At 41.3% G+C, this 22,981-nt stretch overlaps 1 protein-coding gene across 2 annotated transcripts in view; it reads left to right on the top strand.

Moving 5' to 3' along the window:
* Window positions 1-22,981, top strand: part of myo16 (myosin XVI) — a 743,507-nt gene that overhangs the window by 182,371 nt on the left and 538,155 nt on the right. For both annotated transcript variants that reach the window (XM_039745919.1, XM_039745918.1), the window contains exon 2: window positions 12,971-13,234. In XM_039745919.1, coding sequence (XP_039601853.1) covers window positions 13,009-13,234 — 226 coding nt within the window. In that variant the 5' untranslated portion in view covers window positions 12,971-13,008. The remainder of the gene's footprint in view (window positions 1-12,970; window positions 13,235-22,981) is intronic.

Raw genomic sequence — 22,981 nt, 5'->3', positions numbered from 1 at the left:
CTGTTTTTAGCCGAGACAGATCAAAAAGCGCTCCGTGGCTCTTGTGTTAAAGTGTAGAAGGCTGCATGCGTGAAAATTTTCTTGTATTCCCGAAACTTTTGGGGCTCGAGGAGCGTGACAAACATCAGGTTTTCATGGTCTTGAAATCTGGTCTGTGTCTGGCAAATAATATTGTCCAGAATCCTGCCATGGAGTTGTCCATAGTGCACGCGACGATCTTTCGTTCGGAGCATTTGTGGTGCATTCAATGGCGTCGTAGACTTCCTCATATCGGCTTCTATCCAATCAATGGGTCTGAATACGGTGACGTTGCCGTACGCCTGCTAAAGGGCCCTACTGACACCAACTCAAAATCTGATTGGTTGAAGCAATAGGCTAATCGACATTGATTCTGTGTTAGAGTGCCTCCACAACATATTCTGAAAGCCTCTCTGCCTGGCAACAGATGATGGCTGAAATGTGATTGGTTAAATATTTTAATACGAAACTCCGCCTCCCACGGCTATCAAGCTGCAGTCTATTCTCTCTGCCTGGCAACAGATGATGGCTGAAATGTGATTGGTTAAATATTTTAATATGAAACTCCGCCTCCCACAGCTATTGAGCTGCATTCTCCTACAGGATATATGGACGAAAGTATGTTCCAGTTATGACCCTTACGCGTAGAATTTCGAAATGAAACCTACCCAACTTTTGTAAGTAAGCTGTAAACAATAAGCCTGCCAAATTTCAGCCTTCTACCTACACGGGAAGTTGGAGAATTAGTGATGAGTGAGTGAGTGAGGGCTTTGCCTTTTATTAGTATAGATCAGCAAGACTAACTATGTCACACACATTCATTAAAGTTATTAGCCAGACTGTGGAAAGTCAGGGTGTGTAATAAACATGTCTGCAAACCTTATATTGGTGACATACAGAGAGAGACAGCAACAGGCACGCGACAATTGCAGGCATCAACCCCGTGTGTGAGGAGAGCGCAGTCCGAGGGGAGGTGAGGCTCGTCGCTGCTGCAACTCGTGTTTCTCCCCTGTTTTCAGAAAGAAAATGCTCCAATTCAGCGATTTTAACTATAAAAATGATCAAAATTACTGGAATCATACAGAAAAGAAATGTACAGCACAGACCAGTGGACACATTTATTTTCTGTTTTTTTTTACTTTTCATGATGACAGGTGAGGGCCTCACCTGCCTCACTTGACTGCACGTCCCTGCTCTGTAGGTCATTTCATCCTGATACGTGCCACCACATTGAGCCAGTAGTATGGCTGTTGGGTACTTTGGATGACAATGTGTGTTACTTTGTCCCATTCAAACAGTTATTTTGCACATCCCACTGCGCCAAGTGAGACTTTCCAGAGTTTCTAAAGATGTCTGTCTTAAACGGGTTCCAAAAATGATCTCCTGTTCTTGTGAACTGCTGTATTGTGCGTTTGATGCGCTGCCCGATGAAAGTCACCTTCTTGTACTTTGGCACAGCTTCAGGTTTCGCCTGCCCGTCTGCCTGACTTTTTTGCTCGGTGTGATGTGATACCTCCGGTTGGCTACACTGGGAATGTGAAGTTCATTCATTTCACCTTGCGGCGTGAATTGATTTACAAAACCTTCCGTCTTTATTAATATTTAGGTTAAAAAATCAGGCGAGTGCTCCCCTCGTTTTTCTTGTATACTGAGGTAGAGGAAAATGTCAACAGAACGACTTCCAGTTGCACAATATTTCTCAAATATCTCTTTGATTCTCATCATAATTTATTGATAATATCCTTATACAATCATTTATAATCAAACTTTATATTAAAATTATATTTTCGCACTTAGGGAGGTCGAAAACAGTGGTGGAATTTTTTCATGATTACATGTGCATTACCTCGATTACGTGCAAAGTAAAAAGAGTTATAGTCACCTAAAACATAGAAAAAGCGTTAGTGTTATATAATATTGGTTGCAATAAATTGCTATGGGTAAAACTGCATTTAGCTACATTTAATTATGATAATGATGGCGGAAAACAAATTAAAATCCATCCATCCATTATCCAACCCGCTAACTAGAGGGTCACGGGGGTCTGCTGGAGCCAATCCCAGCCAACACAGGGCGCAAGGCAGGAAACAAACCTCGGGCAGGGTGCCAGTCCACCGCAGGGCACACACACACACACACACCAAGCACACACTAGGGACAATTTAAGATCGCCAATGCACCTGACCTGCATGTCTTCAGACTGTGGGAGAAGACCAGAGTACCCGGAGGAAACCCACACAGACACGGGGAAAACATGCAAACTCCACACAGGCAGGACACGGGAAGCAAACCCAGGCTTCCTTATTGGGAGGCAACAGCGCTACCACTGCACCACCATGCTGCCCAAGTTTAGCTGAATAATAATAATAAACTAGCAAAATACCCGCGCTTCGCAGTGGCAAAGTACTGCATTAAAATTTTTATTAAGAAGAAAATTAAACCTTTTTAAACTGAGGTAAAATATCCCAATAATTATTTGTTAAGGATCTCTTTGTATGCCACATTGTGAGTTCAGCCCTCCAGTTGTAATCTGACCAAGCTGTGCGCTGAGCTTACTCTTGAGCATGTAACGTACAGTTGGCCATGTGAACAGTAATCTTGTGTCAAATCTCACAGCTTGGATTGCTGCTGTCATAATCGGTTTGAGTTTCATGGTTTGTTTCAATGACGACAGTATTTGTAGGACTTGTGTTGAAGTGACATTCTCCATCTGTCAAGCGTTGTAAGCATACAACCGGTTTCATCGATAACTTCACATCCAGCTTTTGAGAGTTTAAACATTCATAAACATCAAAGTGTCCACTACTCAAATCGTCACCTGTCAGTCTAAGATGTCTAAGAAGCATTGGCGGTTGTCGAAAGGTGTAAAATATTTGGCCATTTCGGTACACTTGAAAGCGACAACCGTACAATTCAGCAGCAGCCATCAACTCACATGCAGATCCATAGGTGAAGGGCTTAAGCATTTCACTCTTCTGGTGCTCCTGTGTAGTCTAATTATCTCCTGTACCGTCATCAGTCCACACCTTGAAGCTGTCCCAGTCATTCAACACATAAGACACAATGGATATCAAGAGTGAGCCTGATATGGCCGTGCAATATGTAACACAGAGAATGGAAAAGGTAGGTGCCATCTCTGGGCATGGAAACCACTCAGTAAGTGACAGTTCTTTGATCGATGGTGATCACCTCGATAGACATGTTAATGGGGGTACGGTTGGAATGATAAAGGAAATGGGTACCTGAACAATGTAAAGTAAGTCTAAAATACCTACACAATAACTATAATCGTAATAAATGAACAATAAAACAGCGGAGAAGCCGTGGATTAAATAAAATGGCTGTAGTTATCAGCAGGGAGACATGAATCCCGGAGCGACGGACGGCCATATATAGGCAGGCAGCCAACAACGTGGGAGGCATTGGGATGGGGGACCCAACGCCACCTCACACGGTGACCGAGCTGCAAGCTATGGACGTATATATGTACGTAAGTAGGAATCAGTTAGCGTTGGGAACCTTCATACCAAATTTCATGAAGATGGGCCCATAAGTAACAAAGACCGTGGGAAAGTTCAATATGGCGGCCGACAGTGGCATCATACCACTGAAATAAGTACGTACATCGGTTTCGGTTAGCGCAGGGAAGCCGCCTACCAAATTTCATTAAGATGGGGCCATAAATAAGAAAGTTCAACATGGCGGACGTTGTCGACCGTTACACGTAGAATTATAGAAATGAAACCTGCTTAACTTTTGTAAGTAAGCTGTAAGGAATGAGCCTGCCAAATTTCGGCCTTCTAACTACACGGGAAGTTGGAGAATTAGTGATGTTGGAAAGTTCAATATGGCGGCCGACAGTGGCATCATACCATCGAAATAAGTACGCACATCGGTTTCGGTTAGCGCAGGGAAGCCGCCTACCAAATTTCGTGAAGATGGGGCCATAAATAAGAAAGTTCAACATGGCGGACGTTATCGACCATTACAAACGTTATGTGTAGAATTTTGAAATGAAACCTGCTTAACTTTTGTAAGCTGTAAGGAATAAGCCTGCCAAATTTCAGCCTTCTACCTACACGGGAAGTTGGAGAATTAGTGATGAGTCAGTCAGTCAGTCAGGGAGGGCTTTGATTTTTATTAGTATAGATTCCCTAGATTTATATAGCACTTTTCTCAAATGCTTTACACAAGGAGTGGGTAGCCACTTCAACCACCACCATTGTTCAGCATCTACCTGCAGCCATTTTTGCACCAGCCCGCTCACCACAATTTAGCTGTTAGGTGGAGTGCCAATTAGGGATAGGGGATGATTGGGGGCCAGAATGACTAGGTCATGATGGACAATTTAGCCTGGACATCAGGATACATCTTATTCTTTACAAAGGATGCCCTGGGATCTTTAAAGACCATAGAAAGTCGGGATCTCAGTTTTACATGTCATGTGAAGGATGGCACCATATTTACAGCACAGTGTTCCCCGTTATTGCTCTGGTGGCTTTGGGATTAAGACCACAGGGAAAGTGCCACCTGCTGGCTGGAGTTTTGAACATTTATTCTTCATCTGATGTATTCTATATATCTCTTCTTCTTCTCGTCTGATCTCTGCCCCTCTGCAATCCCCCGTCGAGAACATTCAAGATCTGATGGCATCAGAAGTCTCACTCTGTACTCTTACTTTGTTCTTCATCATTTGTCTCCCTGCTGCGTGCTTCTCTCTCTCTCTCTGACTCGTCATCTGCCATCAATGACAGGGACTCCTTCAAGGGCGTCCTATGCTAATGGGCATCAGTGGAACTTCGCTTCTTAAGGGGAATTAAAAGATACAGACAATGAAATAGCGGATGTCCTAAACTTACAATTTTCTGAGGTGTTTACAAGTGAGCAAGTGGATAACCTCAGAGCAGTAACAGGGACTACTAACGAGGTACTGAGGGATTTGGAAATTGTAGAGGGAGAAGAGCTGCTGAGATTAAATAAGATGAAATCAAACAAATCACCAGGGGCCTCATGTATAACGCCGTGCGTAGAACTCGCCTATAACATGGCGTAAGCACAAAAGCAAATGTGCTTACGCACAGAAAAATCCAGATGCAGGAATCTGTGCGTATCTAACTTCCACGCTCTTCCGCTACATAAATCCCGATCAGCGTGAAAACTAACGCTCGTGCACGCGCATTATGTAACGCCCCAAATCCTCCCAGAATTACGTCTATTTGAATATGCAAATCAATATAAATCGCCCTTAAGCGCAGCCTTCTGTGAAAAGACAAAGGGAAAAGCACGGGGAAAATATAAGAATTTCAGCGAATACCAAGTGGAGGCAAAGGAAAAACATACTGTTTGTTCAAATAAACCGTGGAATAATCAACAAAATGAAGTTGATCGAGTGACATAGCGTGTTGGAGAAACTTGAAAGCTCACGTTCACAAAATCGCACAGTGCCGGAAATAAAAAAGAAGTCACATATCAAAGTCGCCGTGAAAAGAAGAGTTGTAAGCCCACTGTCTGAGTGTCATATGAAAGCTTATTAGGGTACAGAGAAAAAAAATAGGGACACAGTGGGGAAAAAGCACGAAATATCAACTTCAATCTCGACATTTCCACTTTAATCACGTAGTTTATTTTGTCATTTAGTAGAACATTATAAACTTCATCTTAAAATCGTTTAATTAACCAGTTTCTCAAAATTACATCGTAATTAAAGTAGCACGTTAAATGCTTTGTTTTGTATTTGATCTTCTACTGTATGTGATCTATGTGTGTGAATCACTACTTGCTTCTTAAACTGGCTCTCTTCCTCCAACTGGACACAGAGTCCATGACATTTGTGATATTACAGCTCTCTGAATAACTAAAATACTGAGATGTATACGTGATGTCATTTTCATAATGATAGGAGTTAAAGCACGTTATTAAACATGTGTTTCACTTCGATGAAATAATTTATTGCAGCAGTACAATCAGGTGCGGCTCTAGGCTTGTGGTGGCACTGAGCAGAGGAAGAATCGGTGACTCCTTCGCCCGCCCGTCAGTAAGGTAGCTTATGTACAGTGGATGGCTGCATAGCCGCCTGCTCATGACACAAGCATTTAACTTTTGCGAAATTTGTCGCTGTGTTTTTAGCTGTGTTGTTATTTTCTTTCTGTTTTATATTCAATATATATTGGTGTAGCCGTCACTGCAGTCAGTGCTTTTCTTTACCCAAAAAACCGATCGCCATACAATCAGCTCTGTAATAGACGTTAAGCCATCTGTAAGCTTAGCGCCGACTCTTCAAAACGTTTAAAGAACATTGAAATATCTTCGTAGTACATGTTTAATTATTCTATCCTTCACGACACTCCCAGTGAAGAATATAGATTATTTAAATGAAGTTAAAGTTTTATCTGTATAATTTAATAAACATATTTTGCTGAATTTCACCTTATAAATGATATCGTTTCTGTTTCTGAACCGTGAGGTCCGTACAGGAAAGGCTTTAAAACAGTTTGCAGTGGCTGAGACAGCGTGTCCTTGAAGCTGTATACCGATAATTCCCTTTCCGATCAGCTGCTGCTGTGATTCACACTCAGATACAGTGATATAAATACTCTGAGTGGTGCAGTGAGAGTAATAAGGAAAAAGATGATCCGCTGTGGCAACTCCTAACAAGAGGAGCTGAAAGAAGAAGAAGAAGAAGAAGAAGAAGAAGAAGTGGTGGAAGTGAGAGTAAAAACGCTAAAGCAGTTACGGTATTTGGAATACTATGGCTGTTCCCTGAACCATTATATTGTTACAAGTTAATTACAATCAGATGCATTACACTGATAAACAATATGCGGTTAGTTTCGGTGTATTTATAAAGCCGCGTCAGGAAAATAAGGAGTAACCACACAAGAACAGTAGCATTGCTTTGACGCTGGGTGCCGCCAGTCTGCAAAACCGAGCGTAGAACTTGCGTACGACAAGGTATGAATTACCGTGGAAAAGTGCGTGGATTTACGCCAAGTGTAGGTTTTATACATCGCGATTTGAACGTGGAAAAGTTCTTACGCAACATTTCTGTGCGTACGCACCGTTTATACGTGAGGCCCCAGGACAAGATAATATTTATCCTTGTAAGGAGGTTAGTGAGTACAGATATAAACCCTTTGACACATATTTTTAGGAAGTCACTGAGCACTGGAGAGATTCTGATGGACTGGAAAATGGCAAATATCATCAGATTATTTAAAAAGGGTGACAGGGCAGATCCAATCAACTACAGGCCAGTAAGCTTAACATGCATCACTGGAAAATTAATGGAAGGATAAGATAAGGATAAGATTGAGCAACACATGGCAAGGATAGGACAGTTAGCATGTGGTCAGAAGAGGGAGGAAGTGTTTTACTAACATGCTGGTATTCGGGAAGAAGAAGAAGTTGAAGTAGAAGAAGAAGAAGAAGAAGAAGAAAAAAAAACATAATGACAACACAACAAAATGATACCACCAGAGTGGAGCTTATGATATTATTAATCTTGACTTTCAGAAAGCATTTGATAAGGTGCCACATGAGAGGGTGGGCATCAAACTAAAAGAAGTGGGAGTTCAGGGTGTTGTGTGTAGATGGGTGCAGAATTGGCTCAGACACAGGAAGCAGGGAGTGATGTATGGGGGAACCTCATCAGAACTGGCCGATGTTAAGAGTGGTGACCAGCAGGGGTCAGTGCTGGAGCCGCTGCTATTATACATAAATGATTTAGATATATATAATTTAGGAATATAAAGAACAAGCTGGTTAAGTTTGCAGGTGATACCAAGATAGGTGGATTAGCAGATAATTTGGAATCCATCATATCATCACAGAAGGACTTGGACAGCATACAGGCTTGGGCAGATTTGCGGCAGATGAAATTTAATGTCAGTAAATGTCAAATATTACGCATAGGAAGTAAAAATGTGAGGTTTGAATACACAATGGTGTGGTCTTGTGGGTCCACAGCTCGTTTAGCAAAGGCCATTTTGAATAAATAATCACCGCTCTCGCGGCGGCTTAGCGAGGGGGCGTTGGGTCATAGCAAGCCACGGGACGATCTGCAGTGTGGGCGTTTCTCACTAAGGAACTGCCCATAATCCATGATTGCTCCCGTGGCTAATATGCTACAGCTGCTATGGCCCCTCGCATTATAAAAAGCGCGAGTCGGTTTGGAGAAGGGAGATCAGAGAACAAAACGGAAAGAGAGAAAGTGAAGAATGGAGGTTACAGGAAGCGAGCGAGCAAATCGGTGCAGCAGGAAGCGGGCGAGCGAGTGAGTGAGCGAGTGAGTGAGTGAGTGAACGCTCGCAGGCAGCTGAAGGCAGCCTGGGTGTTTGGCCAACTCCTGGGAGAAGTGGTTGTGGTCGCTCCCGCAGAGTTTGCTTCGGAGGGCGGGAGTGACCGGAAGGCGCAGGACTCTCCGCGGAAGGTAGCGGGAGTCGGGACTTGGGACGTGGTGTTCCCTGTGTGAGAGCCTTGATCGCAGTGGAATTCCCAAGTCACTGTCAGGGGGAGCCGACCGGAGACAAGGATCGGAAAGGCGACTGGCAGTAGCAGTAGTGACAGTAGCAGCAGGAGTGGGCAGAAGGTCAGCTGCATTGAGAGCATCTCGCCTGTTGCAGGGCCCGTATGGGAGAAGCAGGTGAGACGCTAACGCTAACAGGGAAGAAGCACCGGGTTTGTCATTTGTTTTTAAAGACTGCTTCCTAAGAAACATTTTAACCTCTGGTTTGAAAGGATTGTTTTTTCTATTTATTGATTTTTGAACCTCCATTTTCTTAACGGATTATTTATTTATTGAACTTTGGAAAGCACTGCACTTTATTTGAACACTGTTTTGTTGACTATTTTAATAAAAGCACTTTTGCACTTTTTTTTTAACCATCCCCTTGCTCAATTGTTTATTGCCTCCACTGACTAGCTCACTCGGTAACATTATCAACGGTGTTGGGTTCAAGGGCTCCCAAACAGAGATGGGAGCATGGAGCCAAACCCGCATCGTCACAAATGGGTGGTTGGAAAATCAGAGAGTCCACCTTATGAGAAGGATTTAGGAGTCATAGTGGACTCTAAGCTATTGACCTCCAGACAGTGTTGAGAAGCCATTAAGAAGGCTAACAGAATGTCAGGTTATATAGCGCCTTGATGTGTAGAGTACAAGTCACAGGAGGGTCTGATGAAGCTTTATAACACACTGGTGAGGCCTCATCTGGAGTCCTGGGTGAAGTTTTGGTCTCCAGGCTACAAAAAGGACACAGCAGCGCTAGAGAAGGTCCAGAGAAGAGCGACCAGGCTGATTCAGGGCTACAGGGGATGAGTTATGAGGAAAGATTAAAAGAACTGAGCCTTTACAGGAAATGAAGATCAGACCTGACTGAAGTGTTTAAAATTATGAAGGGAATTAGTGCAGTGGATCGAGACGGTGACTTTAAAATGAGTTCATCAAGAACACGGAGACACAGATGGAAACTTGTTAAGTGTAAATTTCATATTTTACTGTTGGTATGATGTTCTTTCTCTGAAATGCTGTGTTCCTTTTACGCCAGATGTAACGGGACATTTGCCTTCCAAAAAGTTCAACTTTTGTCTCTTCAGTCCACAAGTTATTTTCCCAAAAGTCTTGGCAATCATTGAGATGTTTCTTAGCAAAATTGAGACGAGCCCTAATGTTCTTTTTGCTTAACAGTGGTTTATGTCTTGAAATCTGCCATGCAGGCCGTTTTTGCCCAGTCTCTTTCTTATGGTGGAGTCGTGAACACTGACCTTAATTGAGGCAAGTGAGGCCTGCAGTTCTTTAGACGTTGTCCTGGGGTCTTTTGTGACCTCTCGGATGAGTCATCTCTGCGCTCTTGGGGTAATTTTGGTCGGCCGGCCACTCCTGGGAAGGTTCACCACTGTTCCATGTTTTTGCCATTTGTGGATAATGGCTCTCACTGTGGTTCGCTGGAGTCCCAAAGCTTTAGAAATGGCTCTATAACCTTTACCAGACTGATAGATCTCAATTACTTCTGTTCTCATTTGTTCCTGAATTTCTTTGGATCTTGGCATGATGTCTAGCTTTTGAGGTGCTTTTGGTCTACTTCTCTGTGTCAGGCAGCTCCTATTGAAGTGATTTCTTGATTGAAACAGGTGTGGCAGTAATCAGGAAATTGAACTCAGGTGTGATACACCACAGTTAGGTGATTTTTGAACAAGGGGGCAATTACTTTTTCACACAAGGCCATGTAGGTTTGGATTTTTTTTCTCCCTAAATAATAAAAACCATCATTTAAAAACTGCATTTTGTGTTTACTTGTGTTATATTTGACTAATGGTTAAATGTGTTTGATGATCAGAAACATTTTGTGTGACAAACATGCAAAAGAATAAGAAATCAGGAAGGGGGCAAATAGTTTTTCACACCACTGTATATAATAATGTTTATTTTAGAAGTCAATATTATGAGACATTGCACGCAGATAGTTCTTAAGATCACGCCCTGCATATGTAGGAAGAATTGCAGCAAGACGTCTTGATAGTTGAGCGTATTTAGACTTGCTGGCTGCCTGACTGCTGGTAATTCCGCTTTGTATACAACCCGTTATGCCAACCCTTGACTGAGTTATTTGTTCGCAGCATGCCATCAGCAGTTATAACAGTTATAACCTAGCACATAATGTGTACATAATGCGCACGTACGCGTCCCACTCTCTTGGCCTCTCTCGCGATTTTGTCGGTGCGCATTTGTCTTAAACCAGTTAGCAAGTTTGTCGCCGCTCATTTGTCTCTCACGGTTTTGTCAGCGCTCGTATGTCTATTGCGCTTTTGTCGGTGAACCCCTCTACTGCACACATCAAGGCGCTATATAACCTGACATTCTGTTAGCCTTCTTAATGGCTTCTCAATACTGTCTGCCAGTTGATAGTGTCGAATCCACCTGAGAAAAGCGCTATATTAATGTAATGAATTATTATTAATATTATTATCTGCTAATCCACCTATCTTGGTATCATCTGCAAACATATCCAGCTTGTTCTTTATATTCCTATCTAAATCATTTATAGATATTAACAATAGCAGTGGCCCCAGCACTGACCCCTGCTGGTCACCACTCTTAACATCAGCCAGTTCTGATGAGGTTCCTCACACCATCACCCTCTGCTTCCTGTGTCTGAGCCAATTCTGCCCCCATCTACACACAACACCCTGAACTCCCACTTCTTTTAGTTTGATGCCCACCCTCTCATGTGGCACCTTATCAAATGCTTTCTGAAAGTCAAGATTAATAATATCATAAGCTCCACTCTGGTGGTATCATTTTGTTGTGTTGTCATTATGTTTTTTTTCTTCTTCTTCTTCTTCTTCTTCTTCTTCTACTTCAACTTCTTCTTCTTCCCGAAGGTTGCCGGTTTGAATCCCCGTCACTGCCAAAAGATGCATTTCACTGCATGTTGTTCTGTATAACTATGTATGTGACAAATAAATAAAGAATTATTATTATTATTATTATTATTATTATTATTATTATTATTATTATTATTATTATTCAACTTCATCTTCTTTTTCTTCAACTTCTTCTTCAACCTCTTTTTCTTTTTCAACATCTTGTTCATCTCCAACTTCTTCAACTTCTGCTTCAACATCAACTTCTCCTTCTCCTTCTTCTATCTTTGTGGTGAAGCCTCAGCATTAGTATCAGAAAACCACAAAATGCCTTCACGAGTGCCATTTTCTGCCTCTGGTGCCACAAAATCTTGATGTCATTCATTCTGACACATGAACTCCTTCTCCTTCATAACTTCTTCTCTGAGGTCAGACAAATTCCTTTCCTAGTTAAGACTCTTTGGAGTAATTTTGAGATTCCTGATAAATATGGGCACAAGCCCCTTCGACTTTGAGAATTTCTGACACGCATAACAAGTCACAACTGTCATACAACTGACATGTATTTCTGACAAAAATGCCTAAACAACTTATTAATACAAGACGCAGCCACAGCACCTGCACCTCAGAAGAGGTCGTCCACTTGAAGCTAAGCATTCAGGGTCCCGGACAGCATTTGGGTGGGAGACCATCTTGGAATAGCCTGGGTTGCTGTTGGCTGAGGTGCAGGTGAGGCCAGAATGAGGCGCTTGCCCTCAGTTCTGGGTGTTGATCCCAGTGCAGTGACCGAGACGCTGTGCTGTACAAATGATGCCATCCTTGATGAGATGAGATGTAAAACTGAGGTTGTGATTCTTTGTGGTCATTAAAGAGTAAAGAGTAAGGTGTATCCTGATGTCCAGGCTAAATTGCCCCATCACGGCCTGGTCATTCTGGCCCCCTAATTATCCTCTGTCTCTGATTGGCTAGCTGTCTCTCACTATTTCACCGCCTAACAAGTCATGTGTGGTGAGTGTACTGGTGCTAAAATGGCTGCTGTTGCATCCAGGCGGATACTGCACATTGGTGTTGGCTGAAGTGGCTCCCAACTGTCTATGAAAAGCACTTTGAGTAGTGAGAAATGAGCCATATTAATGTAAAGAATTATTAATTATTATTAATAAATAAGAAAGTAGGAAAGTCACTATATAATGTACTGCATGATCCTGCAAATTAAACACGATAGTCCCTCTCTGCCAAGTTCTTCATATAGCTGTTGGCTCATCTTGCATGCAGAAAAAGTCCCACTAAATGTCACCCCCAATAATCACCACTTTATGGTGCAGTGATTTCCCTTTTGTGTGCTTCTGCAAATATTTTTGTGCAATCATTTGCTGTTGCAAAAATTGTGTCTTGTGTTTTGCATGGATTTGTTGTGTGGATCTCACCAGACCAGCAGAGTAGCTTCACTTATTACAATCTGGTGGTAAAAAAAATATAGAAGTCTGTATGGATAAACCAGCTATGATTAAGGTCAAGGTTCTGAGAAATATCAAATGAACATTGTCCTTTAACGACATGGGTTTTAATTGTTGTAATTTTTCTCCAACAGGTTGCTTTCAGCTATGTAATGTTTTTCGGTCTCATGACATGGAAATCGACCAGTGCTTATTGGAGTCCCTGCCCCTCGGCCAAAGGCAGCGGCTGTTGAAGCGAATGCGCTTGGAGCAGGTGAAAGCCTACCATGAGCGCGAGAAGACCCTGAACAAGCACTCAGGACTCAAAGGCAAAGGGAAGCACAACAGGAAGCATCGAGTTCACTTCGGGCTGTCGGAGATGATTCAGGACGCGATCATAAACCATAACGACAAAGAAGGTACGTGATCAATAAACACAAACACGCATCGGGGCTCTTCGGATTACTGCAGGGCTTGGAACGTACGGCGTCAGCGGCAGGAAGCATGCAGGAGGAAAGCCAAACGGCCTCAATCCTGATATTCCTGCTGTTTGTTTTATTACAAATCCTGAGTGAGGAAAAATTATTAGGCAGCCCACCTAAGTTCACCCAGCCAGTTCTATCAGACACACGGGTACAAGGATAATATTCATATTACTAAATAATAACTGCTATTATTGTAATACATTAGGTACAGTTCTAGATCTTACACTTAGGTCACACTCTCAACTTTCTCTAAACTCTTTTCTCTGCATTTTGTGTGCATGTTGCTGGTGAAAAAAGGGAATTTTCCTCCAGAAATCAATATGTATGCAATCTATGTAATATAGCACTATCATGTAGTGCCTTTCACATCTATCTATCTATCTATCTATCTATCTATCTATCTATCTATCTATCTATCTATCTATCTATCTATCTATCTTGCCAGAGGGGGCTGGGTGGTCTCATGGCCTGGACCCCCTGTGGATTTTCTTTTTTCTCTCCAGCCACCTGGAGTTTTTTTTGTTTTTTCTGTCCTCCCTGGCCATTGGACCTTACTCTTATTCTATGTTAATTAGTGTTGTCTTATTCTAATTCCTACTTTGTCTTTTATTTCTCTTTTCTTCATCATGTAAAGCACTTTAAGCTCCATTGTTTGTATGAAAATGTGCTTTAGAAATAAATGTTGTTGTTCAATCTATCTATCTATCTATCTATCTATCTATCTATCATTATATAGTGCCTTCCATATCTATCTATCTATCTATCTATCTATCTATCTATCTATCTATCTATCTATCTATCTATCTATCTATCTATAGATAGATAGATAGATCGATATGGAAGGCACTATATAATGATAGATAGATAGATAGATAGATAGATAAATATGAAAGGCACTATATGATAGATAGATAGATAGATAGATAGATATGGAAGGCACTATATAATGATAGATGGATAGATAGAAAGAAAGGCACTATATGATAGATAGATAGATAGATAGATAGATAGATATGAAAGGCAGTAAATAATTGATAGATAGATATGGAAGGCACTATATAATGATAGATAGATTGATATGAAAGGCACTATATAATCGATAGATAGATAGAAAGAAAGGCAGTATATGACAGATAGATCGATAGATGTGAAAAGCACTATATGATAGATAGATAGATAGATAGATAGATATGAAAGGCACTATAAGATAGATAGATAGATAGATAAGACCACCAAGCCCCCCTAACATCGATGATCTCAATCAGTCCTCATGGTTTTCAGGCTTCACACGGAACGACTTGATGATGATGGTCATGTGGACTTCTGGCCTTCAGTCCACCAATGTAGGGACAGCACGGTGCTTTGATCAGGTGGTTGAGGTGCTGATCACCACCACAGAAAAAAACTAAAATTGAACAGCAGAGAAAGTAGGGGTTAGTACAGATTGTAAAGCTATGGTAAAAATAATAATTTAATGCATATACAGAATGTCAGGGTTACACTAAAATGAAGTTCTGAGAAAGCCACGTTCCAATACTGAGTTTTTATCAGTTTTTTAAAGTGTTCTACTGTATTAGCCTGGCGACTTTCTATCGGTCAGCTACTCCAGATTTTAGGTGCCTAACAGCAGAAGGCTGCCCGCCCCAGCACTTCTTTTAAGTTTAGCTCTTGAAAGTCCAAGCAGACGCTCATTTGAAGATCTAAGGTTAAGATTTGGAGTGTAAGGTGAGAGGCATTCTGAAATATAAGATGGAGCAGATTATTGAAAGCTTTGTAAACGATAAGTTGGATTTTAAAGTCAATTCTAAATGGGATCGGTAACCAGTGTATTGAAGAAGAAGACAGAACATCTGAGGTTTGATGATGATCAGGATTCAGAAGTGAGCCTGCAGCAAGAGCCATTGAAAAGAGTGGAGGAATTTAAATATCGAGGATCAGCAGTAGACCAAGATGGAGAATTAGATGCAAAGATAACCCACAGAGTGCAGTGGTGAATGGGACAATCGGGAGAAGATATCAGGAGGATTGTGTGACCAAAGGGTGTAGGTGAGGACTTGAAGCCAGTGGTAGGACCAGCAATGATGTGTGGAGTTAAAATGTGGGCAGTAAAAGGGGCACAGCAAGCAGAAGCAGGTGGATGTGACAGAAATGAGAATGTGGAGATGGAGGTGTGGAGTATAAGAAATGAGACAATCAGAGGTACAACTAAAGTGGGAGAGACAGCTAAGAAAGTACTGGGAAGTAGAGTGAAGTGGTACGGACACGTGGTGAGACCAGGAATAGGTAGGCAAAAGAGAATGGATGGTGGAAAGAGAAAGTGAGGGAGGCAAAAGAGGAGGAGGATGGATAAAGTAAAAGAAGTTCTGAAAGTAGAGGTTCTGACTGAGGAGCCAAGCTGAATGGAAGAAGGCTGACCAAGCACATTGACCCCACATAGAAGTGAGAAAAGGAGAAAAAGAAGAAGTGGCAGACCAAGATAAGAAGTTACATGCAGAGATAACTCACAGAGTGCATTGTGGGATGGAACAACTGGGTGAAGGTATCAGGAGTATCATGTGATTGAAGAATTGAGGCAAAGTTTAAAGGTGAAGTCTTGAAGCCAGTGGTTAGGACCAGCAATGATGTGTGTTGCTGAGACGTGGGCATTACAGGGCACAGCAGGAGAATAAGGTAGATGTGATAGAAATGAGAATGTGAAGATGGAGGTGTGGAGTATAAGAAATAAGACAACCTAAGTGGGAGAGATAGCTAAGAAAGTAATGGAAAGTAGGGTGTAGACATGTGAGACACAATGAAGATGTGGGCAAAAGAGTGATGGGCATGGGGAGGAGAAACGCAAGAGAGGCATAAGTGGAGGAGGATGGATAAAGTAGAAGAAGATCTGAAGGTAAAGGCTCTAACTGGGGAACTGAGCTAAATGGAAGAAGGCTGATCAACTACATCGACCCCACATAGAAGTGGGAAAAGAAGAAGAAGAAGTGACAGACCAAGATGGAAACTTACATGCAGAGATAACCCGCAGAGGGCGGTGTGCATGATACAATTGGGAGAAGGTATCAGGAGTATCATGTGATTGAAGAATTAAGGTGAATGTTGAAGGTGAGGTTATTAAGCCAGTGAGATAGGACCAGTAATGATGTGTGGCACAGCAGAAGAAGAAGGTGGATGTGGTAGAAATGAGAAAGTGGAGATGGAGTTGTGGAGTATAAGAAATTAGACAACCAAAGTGAGAGAGATAGCTAAGAAAGTACTGGAAAGCAAGGTGGAGTGGTATGGATATGTGATAAAGAGTGATGGACATAGAGAAGAGGAAGCATGGGAGGCCAAAGTGGAGGTGAATGGATAAAGTAGGAGAAGATCTGAAAGAAAAGAACTTGACTGGTCAGGTGGTGTAGGACAGAGCTGTATGGTACTATGGTGAAGGTTGATCAAGCACATTGACCCCACATAGAAGTGGGAAAAGATGATGATAATGATGATGATGACGATGTGGTTTCCCAAGATAAAGAATTAGATGCAGATGTAACTTATAGAGAGCAGTGTGGTTGGAAAAACTGGAACTGGAATAAGGTATCAGGACTATTGTGTGACTGAAGGTTAAAGGTGAGGACTTGAACACAGTGGTAGGACCAGCAATGATGTGTGGAGCTGAGATGTGGGCAATAAAGGGGGCACGGCAGGAGAAGAAGGTGGACGTGGAAGAAATGAGAATGTGGAGATGGAGGTGTGGAATGTAAAAATTGAGACAATCAGAAGTACAACAAAAGAAGGGTGTGGACATGTGATGAAGAGTGATGGACATGATGAGGAGAAAGCGAAAGAGACCAAAGCAGAAGATAAAGGTAAAGGGTCTGACTGGCGAGGAGGTGCATGACTGAGCTGTGCGGAGAGGGAAGGTCCAGCATGTGGACCCCACACAGAAGACAAAGCAGAGGAAGGCCTTGTATCAAATCAGGGTTTGTTTATCACTATGTCATCATTCACTCATCCTCTTCCTCAGCTCGCTGATTCCAATACTTTGCTTTTCTATTTGTTTCTATTATTATGATGACGTACCCATCACCCTGTGCCTTTAATGCTTTCGGCTCAAATATTTGGTGATTTATTCACAGTCGTATCAGCACAGTGCGCTCAGAGCGTACGATTAGATTAGAGCTGTGAACAACAACAACAACAACATTTATTTCTATAGCACATTTTCATACAAACAGTAGCTCAAAGTGCTTTACTTATTAAAGAATAGAAAAATGAAAGACACAATTATAAAACAAAATAAATCAACATTAATTATCATCGAATAAGAGTAAGGTCCAATGGCCAGGGGGGACAGAAAAAACAAAAAAAAAAAACTCCAGAGGGCTGGAGAAAAAAATAAAATCTGCAGGGATTCCAGACCATTAGACTGCCCAGTCCCTTCTGGCACAGAAGGAGCTGTGTGGGCAGCTGGGTAGGACGGTGTATTCCCTGGTTGCCATGGACACCAAAATACCCACATGTTGGCAACAGGCTTTTGTGATGTACGGTGGGTGAAGGTGTCTGGTAATTCATATTTGTAATAAATGCTTTGGAATTTTATTTCATTCTTTCTTTGTCCGTAAAAAAAACAACAATAAATTAGAGAAATGTGCCCAGGGTGCCACCTTCAGATGATTTTTAAAGACTTTTTTTACGTTTTTAGCATTTTTTTTGTTTTTGTCTAATGGAGAGATGGCCCATCATTGTAAGAACGATTCACATTCAGAAATGGTGCTAACAGAATGCAATGCCACGTGTTAGTGGACTACAATTAATCCACACTATTTAACCGCACTTGACAGTGTGCTGTGGGCTTGTGTGGGGGGCTCAGTAGCTTTACGGACAGCAGGGCCCTCGTTCATTTAAAACCAAAATGATCTGCGTCAGTACTAAGGTGTTCACATCGTTTATGGAATTATCTCCAATCACACTAACACAACGGAAATTCCAGACGACATTTTTCCTCGAGTACCATCCTCACTTGGGTTCTTCTTTCTTTTTTCCTTCTTACTTCCTTTCTCTTTCATTTCTTCTTCTTCTTCTTCCAAAGAAGTAAAAGGGCGTTCATAACCCCTTTCCAATGTTCATGGCTGCTTCAGTCTTTCTATGCAACAAATTATTCTTTAGTGACGTTTGCTTTCTTTCATCTTTGATTAGCAAAGTCAGATCGAAAACCTGCAAAAGGTAAAACTGCTAAGCACTCGAAGGCTTGGCACAAGTGGTGGCTTTGCCCACCTGCTTTTCCTAATCCACGGGCTGTGAGCTGTTTCCCCATACCTAAACAAGAGAGAATGGCATATTGACAGGTAAGTTTTGCCCTTCCAACGCTACAGCAAAACCCGGTTTTCATTGCTGAGATCTATTCCATCTAAGTATTACCCACCTGTGCCCACTACTAAACTGGCATCACACCTGGTCCTCGCCCTTTGTCATGCAGGTGGTGTGCCCATGAGATATCTTCACATTTTGGGGCAGAGCCTGGCCAGGTCCAGGGTGCTCGATCACCGGGTGTTCATTGGCAAACACCACATGCAGTGCCTCCTTATCCCAACCAGGGCACACTGTTTTTTAATTTTTACCTTCACGAGGGTCAATGTTATTTGTTCTTTCCCTGAATGCAGTATCTGTCACTATTATATGACAAAGGCATTTCCTCCAGCATGCTCTAAAACATGGTGTATCACAAATCATGTGACTAGGTGGGTACCCTAAGTTTATAAATTTCCCAGTAACTTTCCACAGTCTGTAGGATGATTTACTGCCCTCTAGCTGTCGTTTCTTATCTACATCTTCATAAGTCTGGGAATGTCTTTGTCTACTCAGATTGGCTCAAAAAAGATGATCAGAGAGTTCACTGGCCCTTCTACAGCAGATCTACTGAAATAAATGGATTCTGTATGTTGAGAAAATAATAAGACTCCTTCACTTTCTATACATTTTATCATGTTGTATGGATACATTTGCCTTTTTTCCTTATCGACCTGCTCTGGTGTTAGATGGGTACTAAAATCTTAACTTCAGTATCGATACCAACTTTCAGACCTCAGTACTGGTAATACAATGGATCTGAAGCAAATAATTTGTCACTCCAACAGATGGTGCATTACAACCATTTGAAGTGGCAAAGTGCATTGTATTTTTCATTCCAACAGATGGCACATCACAACCAGCATACACAATAAAAATAATAAATCTTTACATTTATATATCACTTTTCTCACTGCTCAAAGCACTTTTTACCTAATGAGTTGGGAGCCACTTTTTAACCACCACTAATATGCAGCATCCACCTGGTTGATGCAGCATCAGCCATTTTTGCACCAGTACACTCACTGAACATGAGCTATTAGGTGGTGAAGTGGTGAGATAGAGAGAGAGAGACAATTAGAGACAGGGGGATATTAGGGGGGGCAGAATGACCAGAATGCCATGGTGGACAATTTAGCCAGGACATTGGCATACACCCTGATTTTTGTGAAAGGTTCCCAGGGATCTTTTATAACCATAGAGACTCAAGACTTTGGTTTTATGTCTCATTTGAAGGATGGAGCCATGTTTAGAGCACAGTGTCCCAGTCAGTACACTGGAGTATTGAGATCCACACATAGACCATTGGGTCAACCCCCCATACTAGCCTCTTTCAGCAGCAACCCAAGCTTTTCCTGGCTGGTCTCCCATCCAAGTACTGGATGTAATAAAATGCATTGTATTTCTCGTTTCAATAGATGGTGAATCACAATCATTTGCAGTGACAGATTGCATTGGCTTTGTCATTTCAACAGATGGTGCATCAGAATCATTTGCAGTATTAAAATGCTTTGCATTTGTCATTCCAACAGATGGTGCATCACAATCATTTGCAGATGCATTTGTCATTCCATCAGATGGTGCATCACAATCATTTGCAGATGCATTTATCATTCCAACAGATGGTGCATCACTCATTTGCAGTAATATAATTCTTAATGACATGCATTGCATTTGTCATTCCAATAAATGGTGCATCACCATTATTGGCAGATGCATTTATCATTCCAACAGATGGTGCATCACTCATTTGCAGCAATATAATTCTTTGCATTTGTCATTCCACCAGATGTCACATCACAAATAATAGCACTGCTTTTACGAATCCCATTCCAAATGGAAAATAACACAGACATACCAACTGGATGGGCACACAAACATACAGTGGTGTGAAAAACTATTTGCCCCCTTCCTGATTTCTTATTCTTTTGCATGTTTGTCACACAAAATGTTTCTGATCATCAAACACATTTAACCATTAGTCAAATATAACACAAGTAAACACAAAATGCAGTTTTTAAATGATGGTTTTTATTATTTAGGGAGAAAAAAAATCCAAACCTACATGGCCTGTGTGAAAAAGTAATTGCCCCCTTGTTATAAAATAACCTAACTGTGGTGTATCACACCTGAGTTCAATTTCCGTAGCCACCCCCAGGCCTGATTACTGCCACACCTGTTTCAATCAAGAAATCACTTCAATAGGAGCTGCCTGACACAGAGAAGTAGACCAAAAGCACCTCAAAAGCTAGACATCATGCAAAGATCCAAAGAAATTCAGGAACAAATGAGAACAGAAGTAATTGAGATCTATCAGTCTGGTAAAGGTTATAAAGCCATTTCTAAAGCTTTGGGACTCCAGCGAACCACAGTGAGAGCCATTATCCACAAATGAGAGGGGTCTGGCTGCAGCCACTGTGGAGCTCCACAGTAAGCGGAAACACGTGACCTCCACAGTCGGCGGAAACCGCCTTCAAGCATTCACGCATGCGTTAAACAGATTGGGCCGCACCGTTAAGTGTGTGATGACGTAGCCTTTCAATACGCACGTGCACGCAGATCGGGCCGGCAACGGGAATCACGTAGTGACACACACCGCATGCGCTTAATGAAAAAAATATTAAAAACAAAAATATCCACTTTACGGCCCAATCGGAACTGTGCATGATGTACAATTTGACATTACAGTATATTATTCAGTATAGTTCCACATTAGTTGACCAAAATGAAAATATTAATCGTGCAAAATAAACGAAGCAGCCTTTGTGGCGTAACGTTGATGTCCAATGTTCAACCGCCGTAAGAGGAAGCTTAGGTGTGCACACCTGATAAGCCCCAATTAGGGCGAAACACATGCGGTGTACTCTTTGTATTATTTGGCAGGTACTGTACTATATATATATATATATTATATAAAGTATGTAGTGTTTTTATTTTCCCACTCATGTAAATCATATAAAGTTTCCTTTCCGTTTTGATCTATTGTTGCAACTTCCCTCTTATGAGCAAATTGTGTTTGTTTAAAGATATCTTTAGACATCAGTTATTATTAATAAAACTGCCATTTGTCTTAAGGCATCAGGTTTATAAAACCTAACGTATCCAACCAGTTTTAAAGAAATGTATGATCCTTTTTCAAAAAAAGAAAAGAACACTGTGTCGCTGACTGTCCCTGTCCTTAGTGCTGTTACTGTCCACTTGTTAAAATTCTTTAATTCGTTCTGAGTTGTGCAATCAGGTCAGATGCCGAAGAAATGAAGAGCATAAAGCCACTGGTTCAAATACTCATTTATTCCAATGGCTATTAATCTTACAAATAAGTTTAACTTTATATCCACAGACTTAAATTAAGGAAATGTGCTATTATCACTTAAACCAATCTATTTGATCAATTTTTTTTTACAGTAAGTTGCTTGCTGCTATAGTTCATATTTATAATACATTTGTTCGTAGTGATGTTTTTAATGTTATTTCAAGGCGTCTTTGTAAAACACCCTGAGATATGGAGGAATATTTCGGACAAAATTAAATAAATAAATAAATAAATGCGTGAATAAATAAAAGTACTGTGAAATGTGAGCATAAATAAATAAATGTATCATGAAATGATAGCATAAATAAATAAATGTGTCACGAAATATGTTTTTCGTTGCTTATTTATTTATTTATTTCATTTTGTCCGTAACATTCCTGCAAACCGTCATGAAATACGGCTTGAAATAAAACTGTCACTTTCACTCGTCAAAGTTGAGAGGGTGGGCTCTAACACGCCCTCTAGTTACTGATTGGTGAATCGATAGCACAAGAATGAATTAGAAAAATGCTTACTACTGCCGATGAAATGGATTCTGCCGAAGATATTACGTATTTCAGAGAGAGAATTGAAGATTTATCGGAAGAAATTACAATGTTGACGGCCCTTTTAGACTCCGATTTAGATGAACCTATTTCTGAAATTATCAAAGAACAGGTGGAACAGACTCGACTACACTCCAGTTCAGGTGACGCAGTTCCCTGCTCTGGACGTCCATCCTTTGACATTCCAGCTGAGTTAATAGAACACCTTCTGTTATGCGGTTTAAAAGTACGACAGATTGCAGATCTATATGGTGTATCGGAGACGATCACAAGGCAAATGAGCCAGTTTGATATACGGTAAGCTGTAACGGCTCTATTAGTTTAGGTACTTTGACATGGAATGCCCAAAGCAGCGTCAACTAATATTTTGAACTGAACAACTTTACCACTGATCAGAGCTGTACAGTTGTTTGAAAAAGTAGCTGCGAATATGCACCTGACTTTATACTCGTAAAACAAGGGTCAAATACTCAGTTCAAAATATTAGTTGACGCTGCTTTG

This window comes from Polypterus senegalus, chromosome 2 (genome assembly GCF_016835505.1).
Source record: "Polypterus senegalus isolate Bchr_013 chromosome 2, ASM1683550v1, whole genome shotgun sequence".
NCBI classification, from domain to species: Eukaryota; Metazoa; Chordata; class Cladistia; order Polypteriformes; family Polypteridae; genus Polypterus; species Polypterus senegalus.
This window is presented reverse-complemented; position numbering and strand designations above follow the sequence as displayed.